This window comes from Cucurbita moschata, unplaced genomic scaffold, assembly GCF_002738365.1.
Source record: "Cucurbita moschata cultivar Rifu unplaced genomic scaffold, Cmos_1.0 Cmo_Scf00017, whole genome shotgun sequence".
Lineage (NCBI taxonomy): Eukaryota > Viridiplantae > Streptophyta > Magnoliopsida > Cucurbitales > Cucurbitaceae > Cucurbita > Cucurbita moschata.
The window spans coordinates 2,095,592-2,112,354 of record NW_019268533.1 but is presented as its reverse complement, the minus strand read 5'-3'; the positions used below and the strand labels follow the sequence as shown (position 1 = coordinate 2,112,354).

The 16,763-nt window shown below is 36.8% G+C and overlaps 4 protein-coding genes across 7 annotated transcripts in view; 2 read left to right on the top strand and 2 right to left on the bottom strand.

Annotated features, from left to right (window-relative positions):
- The window catches only part of LOC111455155 (ubiquitin-conjugating enzyme E2 5B-like), a 2,627-nt gene extending 410 nt beyond the window's left edge, over positions 1 to 2,217 (top strand). Inside the window, exons 2-4 of the mRNA XM_023096712.1 lie at positions 1,174 to 1,301; positions 1,405 to 1,509; positions 2,017 to 2,217. Coding sequence (XP_022952480.1) covers positions 1,174 to 1,301; positions 1,405 to 1,509; positions 2,017 to 2,160 — 377 coding nt within the window. The 3' untranslated portion in view covers positions 2,161 to 2,217. The remainder of the gene's footprint in view (positions 1 to 1,173; positions 1,302 to 1,404; positions 1,510 to 2,016) is intronic.
- A 2,883-nt stretch (positions 2,218 to 5,100) lies between these two features.
- Positions 5,101 to 7,552, top strand: LOC111455147 (basic leucine zipper 23-like). Of its 2 annotated transcripts, XM_023096703.1 has the most exons (3): positions 5,101 to 5,310; positions 5,516 to 6,388; positions 7,158 to 7,552. In XM_023096703.1, the coding sequence occupies exons 2-3, from the start codon at positions 5,602 to 5,604 to the stop codon at positions 7,178 to 7,180; spliced, it is 810 nt and encodes a 269-aa protein (XP_022952471.1). In that variant the 5' UTR covers positions 5,101 to 5,310; positions 5,516 to 5,601; the 3' UTR covers positions 7,181 to 7,552. The 2 variants fall into 2 exon arrangements, with proteins under 2 accessions (XP_022952471.1, XP_022952470.1); XM_023096702.1 differs by having other exon boundaries at positions 5,106 to 6,388.
- Positions 7,408 to 10,345, bottom strand: LOC111455143 (WD-40 repeat-containing protein MSI2-like). 3 transcript variants are annotated; one of them, XM_023096695.1, is made up of 6 exons: positions 9,992 to 10,345; positions 9,590 to 9,913; positions 9,357 to 9,500; positions 8,261 to 8,385; positions 7,730 to 8,051; positions 7,408 to 7,574 (listed from the first exon to the last, which is right to left on the bottom strand). In XM_023096695.1, exons 1-5 carry the CDS (start codon positions 10,301 to 10,303, stop codon positions 7,772 to 7,774), a joined length of 1,185 nt encoding a protein of 394 aa, XP_022952463.1. In that variant the 5' UTR covers positions 10,304 to 10,345; the 3' UTR covers positions 7,408 to 7,574; positions 7,730 to 7,771. The 3 variants fall into 3 exon arrangements, with proteins under 3 accessions (XP_022952463.1, XP_022952462.1, XP_022952461.1); XM_023096694.1 differs by having other exon boundaries at positions 7,408 to 7,571; XM_023096693.1 differs by having other exon boundaries at positions 7,408 to 8,051.
- A 1,696-nt stretch (positions 10,346 to 12,041) lies between these two features.
- Positions 12,042 to 13,518, bottom strand: LOC111455154 (heavy metal-associated isoprenylated plant protein 26-like). Its single transcript, XM_023096711.1, has 2 exons — positions 13,340 to 13,518; positions 12,042 to 12,518 (listed from the first exon to the last, which is right to left on the bottom strand). The coding sequence occupies exons 1-2, from the start codon at positions 13,418 to 13,420 to the stop codon at positions 12,135 to 12,137; spliced, it is 465 nt and encodes a 154-aa protein (XP_022952479.1). The 5' UTR covers positions 13,421 to 13,518; the 3' UTR covers positions 12,042 to 12,134.
- Positions 13,519 to 16,763: the final 3,245 nt, after the last annotated feature.

The following is a 16,763-nucleotide window of genomic DNA, read 5'->3' as shown; positions in this document are numbered from 1 at the left end:
TTTTTTTTTTTTTTTTTTTGTGTTAAATAATTACGAGGTGAAAATTAGAAGATCAAGCTGTGAGATCCCACATCGGTTGGAGAGGAGAATGAGATTCGTTATAAGAGTGTGGAAACCTCTCCCTAACAAACCTGTTTTAAAACTGTGAGGCTGACGGTGGGATGCGTAACTAGCTAAAATGGACAATATCTGTTAGTGGTGAACTTGGGCTGTTACAAATGGTATTAGAGCCAAACACCGAGCGGTATGCCAGCGAGGACGCTGGCCCCCAAGGGGGTGGATTGGGAGATCCCATATAGGTTGGAGAGGAGAACGAAACATTCCTTATAAGAGTATGGAAACATCTCCTTAACATATGCGTTTTAAAACAGTGAGGCTGGCAACAATACGTAACGGGCCAAAGCGGACTATATATGTTAGCGGTGAGGTTCGGTTGTTACAAATGGTATCAGAGCCAGACGCCGAGTGACGTGCCAGCGAAGATGCTGGCCCCTAAGAGGGTGGATTGTGAGATCCCATATCAGTTGGAGAGGAGAACGAAACATTTCTTATAAGAGTACGGAAACCTCTCCCTAATATATGTGTTTTAAAACAGTGAGACTGACAACAATACGTAAAGGGTCAAAGCGGACAATATCGGTTAGCGGTGGGGTTGAACTATTACAAATGGTATCAGAACCAGACACCGAGTGATGTGCCAGCGAAAACGCTGGCTCCCAAAGGGGGTGGATTGTGAGATCCCACAACAGTTAGAGAGGAAAACGAAACATTCCTTGTAAGAGTATGGAAACCTCTCCCTAACATACGCGTTTTAAAACCGTGAGGCTGACAACAACACATAACAGGCCAAAGCGGACAATATCTGTTAGCCATGGGGTTGGGCTGTTACAAATGGTATCAGAGCCAGACACCGAGTAACATGTCAGCGAGGACGCTGGTCCCCAAGGGAGGTGGATTGTGAGATCCCACAACGGTTGGAGAGGAAAACGAAACATTCTTTATAAGGGTATAGAAACTTCTCCCTAAGAGACGTATTTTAAAATCGTAAGACTTGACGACGACACGTAACAGGCCAAAACAGACAATATCTACTAACAGTGGACTTGAACGGTTAGACGAACGATTTATTTATTATTGTTTGAACAAAAGCTTACGTTATGGTGCATTTTTCAGGGCCTGTGGCAGAGGATATGTTCCATTGGCAAGCAACCATTCTTGGTCCTTGTGACAGTCCCTATGCCGGTGGAGTTTTTCTTGTTACCATTCATTTTCCTCCTGATTATCCCTTCAAACCTCCTAAGGTAACCCATTTGTAGGGCTTTTTCCCTCTCGTTTAGGGTCGGGTTTGCGTAACTTTTAAAAACGTCAAGTTTAAGTTCGAAATTCAAACACTATTAATCGCAGGTTGCCTTTAAGACGAAGGTGTTCCATCCCAACATAAACAACAATGGCAACATTTGCTTGGATATCCTCAAAGAACAATGGAGTCCGGCCCTCACAATATCAAAGGTTTGAATCGTTAATATTATTTCATCATAACAGAGCCATTTGGATCCCACGAGTTAAAATTAATATCTGAACTTAACATTCGAAGAAGAACATCAACCAGAGGTGTTTATAGATCGAAAATTGGGTATTGGCTAGGACGTTTTTTAGATCAACCCAACCCAACCCGATTGTTCGAATTGCAAATTTATTTAACCGAAACAACCCATATTACATAATGAACTCAACCCAACCCCACCATAAATTTTTTTGTTGGATTGATTCAAATAAGTTCATACCCGAACCCAACCCACGATTTGGGTCAGGTTGATCAGATTTTTCGAGCCATCGAATTCTTTAAACAACCTTAATCCAAACGAATGATTCAAAACATTATTACGTGAAATCCATTCAAAAGAACGTTAATTCAATCTCTTACAATTTTTCTTTTAATCTTAATTTGATTCATATCGATACTCGAGAACGTCGAGCGTTATTCTCATTTATCTATTTATTTATTTTTGGTTATAGGTTTTGCTCTCAATTTGCTCACTATTGACCGACCCAAACCCGGATGATCCACTGGTTCCTGAGATTGCTCATATGTGCAAGTCTGATAAGGTCAAATATGAATCCCAAGCTAGGAGCTGGACCCACAAATATGCAATGGGTTAATATAATGTGTCACAAAACTTTGGACCTTCATTATAATATATGAATCATTTTCTATCATATAATTTCACTTTAATTCTACGAATGATAAAACAAGCGTAACACCTTTCGGATACTAATTTTATCGAACGAAAGCATGTCAAGCTCTTCACCCGAGTTAGGTCGTGGTCGACCAGACTTCAGGTGGGTTACAGTCTAATTTAGGTTTGGTTACCTACAACTAGATTAAATAGACTCGAGCGGTTAAAACTCAATACGAGCTTAGTTTGGCTCAGGTTCGATTGATAAACCCTAAACAAACTTCATATAAATTAAAAGGGAAGACGGGCATTGTGATGTCCCATATTGGTTGGGGAGGAGAACAAACCACCATTTATAACGGTGTGGAAACCTTCCCCTAGTAGACACGTTTTAAATCCTTGAGGACAAGCTCGAAAGGAAAAGCTCAAAGAGGACAATATCTGCTAGCGGTGGATCTGAGACGTTACAAATGGTATCAGAGCCAGACACTGGACGATGTGTCAGCCTTCTCGCTGTTCCCCGAAGGGGGGTAGATACGAGGCGGTGTGCCAGTAAGGACGCTGGCCCCCAAAGGGGGTGGATTTGGGGGTGGTCCCACATCGATTGGAGGAAGGAAAGAGTGTTGTGATGTCCCACATTAGATGAGGAGGGGAACAAACCACCATTTATAAGCGTATGGAAACCTTCTCCTAACAGACGCGTTTTAAAGCCTTGAGGGCAAGCCCGAAAGGGAAAGCCCAAAGAGGACAATATTTGCTAGCGTGGATCTGGGACGTTACAGGCATGGTAGGGTTAATCCGTATAGCCCCGATTCTTACTACATCAACGCTAATCCTAATTTGACTTAGCCATCGAGCCTTCCTAATTAGTGTGCTTATTTTGATTTATCTTGTAATTTTTATTTTATATAATTAGAACTTTTTATGCGTATAATCTAATTCCTAGTGCATAGAAAATATCGAGCTCTATCGTTAGAGGATTAAAAAATTATCGGTTATCCACCCGAGCGTTGTCTCTCCCAACTAATACATAAGACTCGAAGAAAAAAAAACGTGACTTTTTTCTCGATAAAATACGACGGGACAATTTTATCAATAGTGTGTTAAAACAACTCATTGATAGTGTTATTTGTTGTAGCTACCGAAACCAAAGTATTGTTATGTTAACATACAATTAGTTGTTTGGGGGTTATGGCTAATTCTTACTATTATAAATGGAACGCTCGTGTCTATATATATCTTGCAAATCTTCTTTCTCTTAAACCCTAACCAAAACACGTACAAGAAGTTAGAAATCGAGCTCGTTTTGTTCGGGTTTTTTCTTTCCTTCTTTTTCCTATGGATTGTTTCATTGTTTGTGGCGTATCACGTCAAGCGATGAGAATTCAGGCAGATAACAACAAGAGAAAGGTAAAGAAAGTTGTAAGAGATGGCATTGTCATCGATGAGACGCCTACGACAACGAAAGGCAAGAAATGGCAACGACGTCGGAGACGGGTGGGCGATAACGAGAGAGAAACGGCGGCGGAAGAGACGTCGAGACTACAACGAACCGAAGGAGGGAGAGTTGAGTCGGGTGGGTGGCTTGCAGCATGGTTGGAAGAGGCTGAAATGAAGGAGTTGGAGAAGGCGCATGCAAAGGGCGTAGAAAATTTAAGGGGTTGAAGGGGTTGGCTCATATTCTTTAAATTTTAATTTCTTTTTAAAATGGATATTTATAATTTTAATTATTAAATTATAAACTTAATTAAAATTAAATAAATTTTTTTAATTTTATATCTAATAATTTTTTTATTTTTCCGCGTTATAAATTTAAACTTTTATTTAACACAAAATTAAAAAGTCGAGTGGTCGAGAAATTTTAAATTATGAATGTTAAAATAATAAACTTTATTATTTTTTTAATCATGATTAAGTGAATTTTTCTATTTTTTTTTTCGAACCGGCCAATATTTTCTTATTCTCCACCAATGTCTGGAATTGTGATGTCCCACATTGGTTGGGAGGAGAACAAACCACCATTTATATAAGGGTGTGGAAACCTTCTCCTAGCAGACGCGTTTTAAACCCTTGAGGGGAAGCCCGAAAGGAAAAGCCTAAAGAGGACAATATCTGCTGGTGAAGAGCTTTTTGCTCTTCACCGAAGGGGGTAGACACGAGGCAATGTGTCAGTAAGGACACTGGCCCCAAAGGGGGTGGATTTGGGGGCGGTCCCACATTATTGAGTGGAGGAAGGAAAAAGTGCCAGTGATGACGTTGGGCGTGGAAACCTTCCCTAGTAGACGCTTTTTAAAGCCTTGAAGGGAAGCTCGAAAAGCTCGAAAGGGAAAGCCCAAATAGGACAATATCTGCTAGTGGTGAGTCTTCCCCTCAATGGAAAGCCCAAATAGGACACTATCGGCTAGCGGTGAGTCTGGATCGTTACACGAATATTTAAAAATTATGGGTCTTAGCGAAAGCTAAACCTTACACATTTACGATTCTTAAAAGAACATTAAAATGAAGATGCCAGTGTTCGTAAACTACAAAGGAGAAAACATCAGCGTTTTAGAAAAATTAGGGTTTTTTTTTCATCGTACGGTTATTCGCTTGATCGATTTTCGTTGATTTTGATGGATCGATAATTTTATAATTTTTTTTATTTTTGATACCCAAATTAAGAATTTTAATTTTCCCCTCACACAAAATTATTAATTTTATAATTGGATAATAAATTTTAATTAGAACTAAATAGAAAAAGGGAATAAATAGAAATTTTCGCTTTTTTAATCATTAAATAAAATCGGAACTATTTGACGGTCTTGATTTGAGCGGGGCCCACAAATGTCAGTATTTGTTGCGAAATTACATTTCTGTCCTCCAAAGATTTGTAAAATTACCTTCATCGGCATCCAATGACAAACAGAAATTCTCTATCTCAGAGAAAAGTATGAAAAATTAATGGAATTCCTGAAACCATTGATGGATTTTGGTCCTTTCCCTTTCCCTTTCGCTGAATGTTCTTCACCGATGTGGTAACCCTAGGGTTTCTCTTCTTAATCCATTTTCTCCTCTGATTTCGCAGTTAATTTCAAATGCTTCGGTTTCTGTTCGATTGTAGGCTGTTCGAATGATTTCTGTGGCGGTTTTGTCGGTGAGCATTGCTTTGTTTTTTGGTGCTTTTGATTAATGCGGCGGCGTGAATATTAGTAGATTCATTAATTGTTCTTCGTTGGTTGACTTGACTGTATTAGTGAAATTCCCTAGGTAGGATTAATGAGTTTTGTAATCGGCTTTTATGACCTTAGCAAGATTTCGTGACTGATTGTGGTGATTCTGAAGCTTAATTTCTGATTCAGAGTCCAGGAATTGGTAGCTGAGTTCGATATTTTTATCTGTACTGGTTTTGAATTACACTCTCCGATTTGTATTATATTGTTCGGCGATGGAGGACGGAGAGCTTGATTTTTCGAATCAGGAAGTGTTTTCGAGTCCAAATATGGAGATTCCGAGCAGTTGTTCAATGGATGGTTTCTTTGATGAACTTCTGAAGGACACTCATACTTGTACTCACACGCATACTTGCAATCCACCGGGCCCTGACTACTCTCATACTCACACATGTTTTCATGTCCACACTAAGATTGTCCCTGCTCCAAGTGAAGAAGACAAGGTTGTTACTGATGACACGGCGGAATCGACCGAGAAGAAATCGAAGAAACGGCCGTTGGGTAACCGTGAAGCTGTTCGTAAGTACCGGGAGAAGAAGAAGGCTAGGGCAGCTTCATTAGAGGACGAGGTTGTTAGATTGAGGGCTTTGAATCAGCATTTGGTGAAGAGGTTGCAGGGGCAGGCAGCACTTGAGGCTGAGGTTGCTAGGCTCAAGTGTTTGCTTGTGGATATTAGGGGCAGAATTGAAGGGGAGATTGGTTCTTTCCCATATCAGAAAGCTGTTAATCCTAACTTGGCTAATCCAAGCATCCCTGGTGCTTATTTGATGAACCCGTGTAATGTCCGGTGTGAGAATGATCAGATTTACTGCCTCCATCCAGGGGTCGATGGTAGCAGAAGCAGTGAAGGTGCTGTGATAAATGGACAGAGTTTTGGTGCTTGTGAATTTGAAAATCTTCAATGTTTGGCTAGTCATGGCTTGACATCAGAAGAGCTACCCGGGTGTGGACTACGGAACGCTGTCTCGAACGATATTTCTTCAGGAGCAATGAAGAAGAAAGGTAAAAACTGAGGGTTGTTCCATCTTCTATGATGTGTTTTGAGTGATTAGTTGGATGAAGTAGAGTTAATTTTGCTGATAATCCTCTTTTTTTCTCTCATTGTTTGTTTGTGATTCATTGTTCGTCTCGCCTTTTGAGTTTAAGAAGCATGTGCAATAGTCTGTACAGCTGATTGCCATTTCCAACTTACAGTCCTTTTTGTATAGTTTGGATTTGTGTATGTTTCAATCCTCGTTTCGGATATCTAGGCACGGGACATCGAGGTCCTGAATAGGTTGCTTAAATCCATGCATGACTTCGTGCTTTATCTGCCTCTGTGATGTAATGTCTAAAAGTTTGATGTTCTAATTTTGTTACCATAGAAAGGATTGTCTGTAATTGTAAACTTCATGTGTATTCATAATCTCCTGTCAATCCACCATCACATGACTTAGGATTGTTCTGCGTAGCACTACAAATTTGGTAGAATAGCCTTGCATTAGAATGGCTTTGCAAGTTCTAAGCCTATCGATTACCCCTGAATATAACATTGATAAATTAAGAACTCATTGATTTGATGCTTATGAATCTGCCTGGGACTCTGATCCTACTTGTCTATGTTTTTGGAAAGATGTCTTTTTCTCTCAAATGAGCTGATACATTTGACCCTGTTCAGGAAAACGGACCATAAGCACTTGAAAAGTCATTCCAAATCGGCCATTATCATTTGAAAGTAACTGGGTGCTTTTATATAAGTCGGTAACTCTTTATTTTTCCCTTTTGTTATTAGGAGGAAAACGTAAAGAGACATGAACCTGATGAACTGATCAGTCAAACATCAACATCTACACTCCGGCAATGCCCGTGGGGTGCTGCATATACCTCAGTCACTGCAACATCTGATTACCTTCTCGTTATCGATCTTCTCTCGACCCATTTGAGGTACTCGAAAATGGCAGAGCTTCTTCATATGTTGAGAAGTGATATTGAGTAGAGCTTAGCAGAGTTGTAGTGAATGAAAGTAGGGCTGAAGAAGTGAATGGCTCCATTTATATTAGCTTTGTTCACCATTTCATTTTGGCCTGATCTCTATGGAGACTAATAGAAGGCAGTGTGTCCAATAATATTAGCTTTGTACTCTATTTGATTACAGTTCACAATAAACATTCTAAATATTTTCTTCAAGACATCTTTCTTTCTGTTCCTGCTTCAAAAGATGGAAAATATGAAGGAGATCAAACTATTTTGTTGATAATTGAGAAAATATTGATCAAAACATACAACACAAGAAGAAGAAGAAGGCAACCTAATATATCTGAAAACCTTTAAATTAGCTAAGTTGAACGATGGGTTTCTCCAAACCTGAGTAGTAACCCTTTCGGTCGGGTCGGGTCGGGTCGGGTGTCATCGGTAGATACTTTTGGCCATTTGCCAGACCTGTACTGAGTTATCTTCAGCCACACTTGAAATGACCCATGGCTCGTGGGTGTTCCAGCTGAAGTCTGATATTTTAGCCTTGTGACCTCCATGTGAAAACAACAGCTCTGGAGGCCCATCTTCAGCCTCTCCATCTTGCTCGCTTCCTATGCTGTTTAGATCCCACACTATTAACCTTCTATCGTCACCAGAAGATGCCAACACAGTTTCATGATTTGGATCCCACTCCACCTGAAACACTCCCTCCCTGTCACCAACAACTACAAATCAGTACTTACCCCCCCTCCCCCTCCTAATCATGTATTCGGAATGGCTTTTCGAGCACTTAAAATCACTTTTTTAAGTACTTGAAAGGTCATTCAAAATAGACATTAATTTAACGATTGACACTTAAAAGGAACCATCACGAATGTATTATTAAGACTGATGATCTGATAGGGATATGTAGAGACATACGCATGGCTGCTAAGAACGTGCAGTGGTTCGGCGAGCTTTCGGAGATCAAACAGACCCACTGTGGTATCTGAGGAGGCCGTTGCTACAATCCATTCGTTATAAGGATTGAAAGAAACATAGTTCACCTGTAATCCAAAGAAAAGAAACTTTATGAAATTTAAAAAACTAGTTGGTTTCACTTTCACCAAGGAAAGGGAATAAGCTGCTCCTCCAAAATATAATTCTAACCCAAGACAGTAAAATCTTAATCATGATCAATCATTCTGTATAGGCAACAGATTTCAGTTGTTCAGAACAACTGAAATCTACTAAGCCTAAGTTGGCCGGTTGGTCGGAAATGTGGTCAAAGGGTGTGTATACCCTCCCTCGGACCTATCTCCAGCCTACAGCTAGTGTCGGGTCAGTTGAACCTCGATTCCACCAACCCCAAGAGATAACTGCTAAAATCAGTGTATGAATCCAACCACTAATTAATTGCATGTACCCGAATGAGCAATTATAAGAAGTAAGACAAAGAAGATTTAAGTATAAAATCAAGAAAAGAATGGAGGGGGAATAAATACCCCTTGACATTGAAAAGTGATTAGATGACTTTTTGTCTTTGGTATTTGAACTGACTATTTATGTCGTGTTATTTTCTTCAATTTTCATTTAATAGTGTTGGGGTCTAAACCTTGTGTTTTCTTGAAACCCTCTAGGTGTTATTTTTCTTTTTCAAACCTTGTTTAGGTTTTAGGTTTGAAGTAAAACCAATTCATTGGATTAGTCTTGATCAAGCTGATTCTGGAGTGGGTCGTCTTGGGATCTAAGAGTGACCATCATAGATTCCAAGTTCGATCTAAGAGTTATTCATCCTTCTAACTAGTTCTTAGTTGGAATCATTCGTTAAATTAGCTTTATTTGTGAAATTTTGCAAGGATCCTTGGACCTCTAGCTTTGCAAAATTCAACATTGTTGACACTTATCATTTCGTCCGGAAGAATTGCATCCAAGATTATGTGTGATTTCATGCTAAAATATGTGCCATCGAGATAAACTGTAGGCGAGAATAATAGTTACTTGTGTAATGTTAAGAAAAGGTCCCGAATAGCATTACCTCCTCCTCGTGAGCTCGAACAGAATCCACTGATTTATTTGTACGCAAATCCCATATCACCAACAAGCAATCATCGCCTACAGATCCAAACAAATTCTCATTCTTCAAATGCCATGACACATCCCCGACCACGCTTTCATGAGCCTGATTATAGAAACAGCAATATCATTCAAAATTAAGTTAATAACAATAGTCTCCAATCAAGAACAGGAAGTTCAGTCGCCAAAAATTACCTCATAAACGTGCATTGCATCAAGCACATTCTTGTCAGCCATGGAAGACACATCCCACAAACAGATTTTCTGATCATTTGAGCCACTTAAGAGGTAACCCTCCTTAAACGGACTCCAAGATAACCCATAACCCTCCTTATCATGACCCCTCAATCTCAAATCAGGGTCGCACTCATCTCCCTGAGCCTTTGCCCCTTGTTTAGCACAATTAAAAACATACACCTCACATCCACTCGTTTTTGCACCAACAATTTGTGGGTTCTGCGGCATGCACCGCGCTCTGTTCACCTCCCCTTCAACACGTATCTTCTGGGTTATCTCTATCTGCCAAAACACAACAAAATTTCAGTTAGACATTTCATCAAACACCTAGCATGCACTAAACAACAATTCATCACTAACCTTTGGCATAATGGGATTTTCCTCACTAATGTCGATTCTAGTTTCGGATGCTTTGACCGGTAAAATACAATCGGCCACCATGAGGTAATTGGGGACATCCTCCGATGTGTGGGTTCCGAGGACAAGCTTGTGGACGGCAAGAGATGGGTTGGCCTGGTGAGGAAATGGTGCCGATTGAACCCAATCGACGGTGAGAGATGGCCATTCCAGTGAGTGGGAAATGAGAAGATCATACAGATAGGGAGAGTTCTTCTTCCAGATGGCGAATTCCTCCACCACCTCATCGACACCGCCAGCTTGTTCTTCCGCCATTGCTCTTGCTCCGGACTCCAACTAAGCTTCGTGAATTCCTTTTTCCCGCTAAACTTCTTGGGCTTCGAGCAAGATGGCGCGCTTTATATAGATCCATAGATTTGAACAATTTGGGCCGAGATTTGGGCCGCCGATGAGATCATCAAGCCCAGCCCACCCAACAATTAATTTATATTTTTGTTCTTAATTGTTTAAAAAAAATCAAATTTAGGAGTGAGACTAATGGTGATGCGAGCCAAAACGGACCCTCTTTACTAACAATAGGTTTGGGTTGTTACAAATGGTATAGAGCCAGACACGAGATAGTGTGCCAGCGAGAATGCTGACCCCAAAGGGGTTGGATTGTAAGATCTCACATAAGTTGGAAAGAGGAACGCAGCATTCCTCGTAAAGCGTGTGAAAACCTCTTCCTAGTAGACGTGTTTTAAAATCGTGAGGCTGACATCAATAAGTAACGAGCTAAAGCGAACAATATTTGCGAGCGGTTAGCGAGAACTCTATATCACAAAAAGGTAGAGACCGAAAACAAGATGATCACGAATTTTACGACCTAAAATCTAACGTAAAAGTTCAATGACCTGAATGCAAATCAAGCCTCGAGATGTATAGAAAAACTCATCTAATTACACAAAATTATTTATAGTCCAATTAAAATTTTAAATCTTTAATATTATAATTAATTGATTTATAGTTAAATTATTTGTATTTCAATTAAAATTTTAAATCTTTAATATTATAATTAATTGATTTATAGTTAAATTATTTGTATTCAATTAAAAATTGTAATCTTTAATATTATAATTAATTGATTTATAGTTAATTTATTTGTATTTCAATTAAAATTTTAAATCTTTAATATTATAATTAATTGATTTATAGTTAAATTATTTGTATTCAATTAAAAATTGCAATCTTTAATATTATAATTAATTGATTTATACTTAAATTATTTGTATTCAATTAAAAATTGCAATCTTTAATATTATAATTAATTGATTTATACTTAAATTATTTGTATTTCAATTAAAATTTTAAATCTTTAATATTATAATTAATTGATTTATACTTAAAATATATGTATTTCAATTAAAAATTTAAATCTTTAATATTATAATTAAATGATTTATACTTAAATTATTTATACTTCGAATAAAACAGGGCGGCTATATAATCAAAAATCATAATCATAATCACAATCACAACCGTCTCTTTATTTATAGAATCAATTTATTAACAATTTTCCACCACACAAAATTAATGTGTTAAATGACTAATTTGGTTAAACGTATGGTCTATTTTTCATGGTCGACATGAGGAGATAATGGTCCTAATCAGAAAATTTGGTCGGCCATTTTGATCCCTTAGTTGGGAAAATTGAGCCGTCAATTATTGTGTTTCAAAATATTATATTTTTTTTCCTCAATTTTTATCAATTTAAATTTTTTATTTAATCGTATATTCCAAATTTCAAAGTTTACCGACTAAAATATATATTTTTTTTAATTTATAAATCAAATAACATAAATTTTGTGATTTTAATAGAGTTATTTAACCTATATTTATTTAATTATTTGCTTAGTAAACACTTTTCTAAAGCCATAATTAAATTCAATAATTATAAAGTCCACACAACTCTAGAATTAGGAAATGATTGATTGAAAAAGGAAGCCCACCAAAGGGAATGACAGCCAATATAAATCATACCATAAAATAATAATAATAATAATAATAATAAAACTTTAGTCTAAAGAAATAAATTAAAATTAAAAGCCACAAAAAATAAAAGCAAAATCGACAAATTATTCTGCTTATTTACAAAAGTAGGCGACCATTACATGACAGCGCAAGCCGCGGGATTTTCGTCACTAAACGCTGTCGTATAGCGAACCTCTGTGGAGCTCGCACGTGCCAGCTGGTACACGTTGGGATCGTCAGCTTTCCGCACGTACCCTGCCGGCGCCTTCTTGTCATACACTCCCGGCGCGTAAGGATGTGCCACGACGTCGTAGGGCACGTAGGGCCATAGCTCCGCCTTCTTACCAGTCCGATGAGCGACACGCGCCACCACTTTGGATGGCTCGACGTATCCGACAACGGTGGCTTTGTTGGCCTTGCGGTCCACGTCCACCTGCTTCACTCCCTTCATCCCTTCCAATGCTCTCCTCACCTTCCTCTCACACCCTTCGCAGTCGATCCGAATCTTCAGCTCCACCGTCTAACAATTTCAACATCCAAATATTGTTAGAATTCCCGCTAATTTGACCGTAATTGACATGTATTTCAGTTCGAGAGAGTGAACATAATTGACCGATAATAAAAAACTAGCTACTATAATACTTTAAATCCACTACTAGTGGATGACTTTCTCTTTCGGACAGCCCCTCAGGATTTTTCGTACGCATCTACTACTATAACAGTCTAAGTCCACCGCTACCAATTGACTTACCCTTTTGAGGCTCTCTTATCATTTGTAAAACGCGTATACTCATTAGAATTTTCACCAAGAATGTCACCCGTTACTGTAACAATCTAAATCCACCACTAGCACATGACTTTTCCGTTCGGGTTTTTCCAGCTACTGTAAGAGTCCATGCCCACTACAAACTTCCATTTTTGGGACTTTCTCTCAAAAATTTTGAAATACATGTACTAATTAGAAGTTTCCACGCCCTTATAAAGAATTTGACTATAACCGTTCGAACAGATTTTTAAAACGGATTTTTACTGGAGGGAAGTTTCCACAACTTTATAAAGAATAATTCGTTTACTTCTCCAACCAACGTGAGATTTAACGTCTACTAGAATGCCCAAATCTTCCTACTTTTTCTCCACTACACCAAGCAAATTTGTGCTTAATTTTATGGGTTTTTGGAGAACTCAACTGGGTTTAGTTCAAGTTCAAAACTTTCACTAAAAACTAAGCAAAAAAACCCCATTTTCAAGCCAACAAGCATCTGGGTTTAGCATAAAAACAAAAAAAAAACACAAAATCAAACCAAAATAAAGATCTAGAACACAAAAAACCTCAAAATTTACCTGCAATTGCTTGCGTTTCTTGTGCTTAGAGCTGTGGGAAGAACAATCAAAATAGTCAGACAAATGATCCAAAACACCCATTTCTTCTTCTTCTCAGTTGGTTTGCAAAACAAGTAAGAGCTTCGAGGTTTTAAAGCGACAAAAATGGCAGACTCCCCGCTCCTCTTAAATAGACAACCAAATCCGCCCCTTCGACAAATCTAAACTATATTATTTTATTGTTTTTTTCTTCTTCAAATGTCCGAACGAGATCTCCACCGTTGGATTCCGAGAACGACGGGGATTTATGCCACGTGTCGTCATGGAGATTGGGACTGTACGCGTGTCGATGTGGTGGCATGACCCGAACCGACCAACGCCCGTAGGGGCCCCGGGTTTTTTGGAGCCGGTGGCACGTGTATCCCACGCGCTACGTCGTTTTAAAAGTTAAAGAGGCAGTTTTTTTTTTTGTGGGGCCCAGTTTGAAGCTGATATCAGTGATTGGAGGCAATTATTAAGCGCCACCTGGCAAATTAGCGACAAGTGGCGCTTTCTTCTATTTCCTTTCAACTATTATTTTTTTCCACAATTTTATATTATCCTTTCATTTAAAAAAAATTAAATTACAAAATATAATTGTATAAAATATTAGATTTTAAAAAGTGACTAATAAATTTTGGAATTTAAAATTTTATAATATATTAATTTTAAATAATTTTGTAAGGTAATTTCTCTTTAATAATAAATTTTAATTAAATATTTAAAAATAAATAAATAAATGTTTTATAATTTATGATTATATTAAGTTAATTATTTAATAAGGGTTATTTTGTAAATTATTATTTTTATTTGGAATTTAAATTTAACCTTATTATTTTATATTAATTTTAGTTTTTTAATTTCTAAAATATCTATTTTCTTTATTTAAAAAACTGTGTTATTATTTATTAAAAGTAAATTAAAGTTAATTTTTTTAAATAAAAAAAAACAAATTAATAACTTTAAAATGGACCACGATCTTTTTCTATATACGTGTGGGGTTTTCTTTTTCTTTTTCTTTTATTTCCCTTTTCATTTATTATTATTATTTTATTTTTTTTAGTGAAAATTTTATTTGACTTGTACGAAGCTCCACTCCCCTTCGCCCTCCATCTTTTTATTAATTTAATTATTAATTCGAGTTATATTGTTATATGGGCACAATTAATTAATTAATTAATTTTTTGTTTTTTTCTTTTACTATATTAAGTTTTATTATAATAATTCATAACTTTTTGTCTAATAATAATTTATATAGCACTTAAATTATTTTATATTTCTTTTCTGACCATTTATGAACTTGCCCCCAAAGCATAGACCATACTTCAATACTAAGAAATGCTCCCCAACCAATGAACCAAATTCGACCCAACTCGATCCTTACAGTCTGGGCTGGATTGTTTGGATCGTTTAGGTCATCGAATCATAAGAACATCCCCTACAATGTATATGTAACGACCCAAGGCTACTGGTAGCAGATATTGTCTTTTTGGACTTTCTCTTTCAGGTTTCCCCTCAAGGTTTTTAAAACGTTTCCACACCCTTATAAAGAGTGTTTCGTTCCCCTCCCTAACCATAGTGGAATCTCACAATCCACCTCCCTCCGAACTCAACGTCCTTACTGACACTCATTCTTTTCTCCAATCGATGTGGGACCTCTTACCAATCCACCCTCTTCCCCTTTGGGGCCCAATGTCCTTACTAGCGCACCGCCTCGTGTCTACCCCCTGTTCGGAGAACAACCTCCTTGCTGCACATCGCCTGGTGTCTGGCTCTGATACCATTTTTAATCGCTCAAGCCCACTACTAGCAGATATTGTTTTTTTTGGGCTTTCCTTCGAGGTTTTTAAAACGCGTCTGCTGTGACAGGTTTTCACACCCTTATAAATGGTGTTTAGTTCTCCTCCCCAACTTGGAATCTCACAGTATACCGCCACATAATCAAATATGACATCTACGTTGACCAAAATGTCGATAATTTGATCCTCCATTCCAACACCTGTTAAACTAAGCAAAAAAAAATTCAACGACTTGAAGGTAATTGATTTGAATTTTTAATATTTATTAGATAAACATTATTACCGACATCACATCAACGTGTCAATCGTTAACATGTGCAAAAAAAAAAAAAATGTATAACGCATCTAATCAATTAAATTACGTGAAATATCAATATGAACATAGATGAGACAGGCATATAATAATAACGTAAAGATTTGAATTGAACGAGGACTCGTGACCTATGGTTTCCTTCTTAAATATGGCGTAGGTTCTAAGAAGCTGCACCTCAGCTACACGACAAGACATCATTCAACTTATTTATTTATTTTCTATTTTTAAAAAGGCAAGGAAAAATATTGCTATTAAATATGAGCCGTTGGATCAGAATCTTTTCACCTGTGCCGCGGTTCTAAACGCCGACTTTTAATTGATTTTCCTCGTTTAACCGAATAAATAACTGTATTTTAAAACTACATGTCGGACTTGGAGACTAAGCAAAAAAAAAAAAAAATATATATATATATATATATAATATAAAATGTGTTTATTTTTCACGAGGATCCGTTAAAAATTCCTTGCAAAATTAATTTACAAGGATCGAGTTACTCTCGGTAAGAAACTTTTTTCTATTTTTTTTAATATATACTTTAATTTTTTACTTCAAATAAAAAATTTTAAATTAAAAATTTAGTAAAGTAATTAATATGTAATAATAATAAGAAGCTCGCTGCGGTGTATGTTTTTATACGTATATTTATATATAAGAGTAAAGTAGGGACAAGGTCGGGGACCGAGATCACGAATGTAATCTCCACCTTGATTCAGTTAGTTAACTGAGAAAAATTTATATCTATTTGCTCTTCATTCTCTGTTAAAACAGAAACTTCCCAGCCTGATTCATTGTACGTTAAATATTATTTAAAAAAAAAAGGTAAGAACATTGAATCGTTGAGAGTTTTTATTAATACAATGGGTTGTTCGTAGCTTTGGCATTAGGTATGGGAATGGATAAAGTTATTAAATGTTGGTATTTTTTTTTTTTTTAATAATGTCAATTTTAAATGCCTATGGTCTCCCATGCTCACTCTCATTGCCTTGTCTTTATCTATATAATTTATTTTATTTAAAAATTAGTATAATATTGTTATTAATAAATATTTATTATTATTATTTTCTCGGGTGGAGCTCTCTTTTAACTTCTTTTGTACGATACATCAACTAGCTCGACGTTTATTTATGGGCGATCGACCCGTCACATTATCATCTTCATAGACTCATATATATAAATATATAAAAATTAATAGGAGAAATTGATAATTTATGACAATTTTTTAAAAATAAAAATAGTTTAAAAGGTTAATTATTAAAGAGGTAGAATTAAAATAACAATAATAATAATAATAAT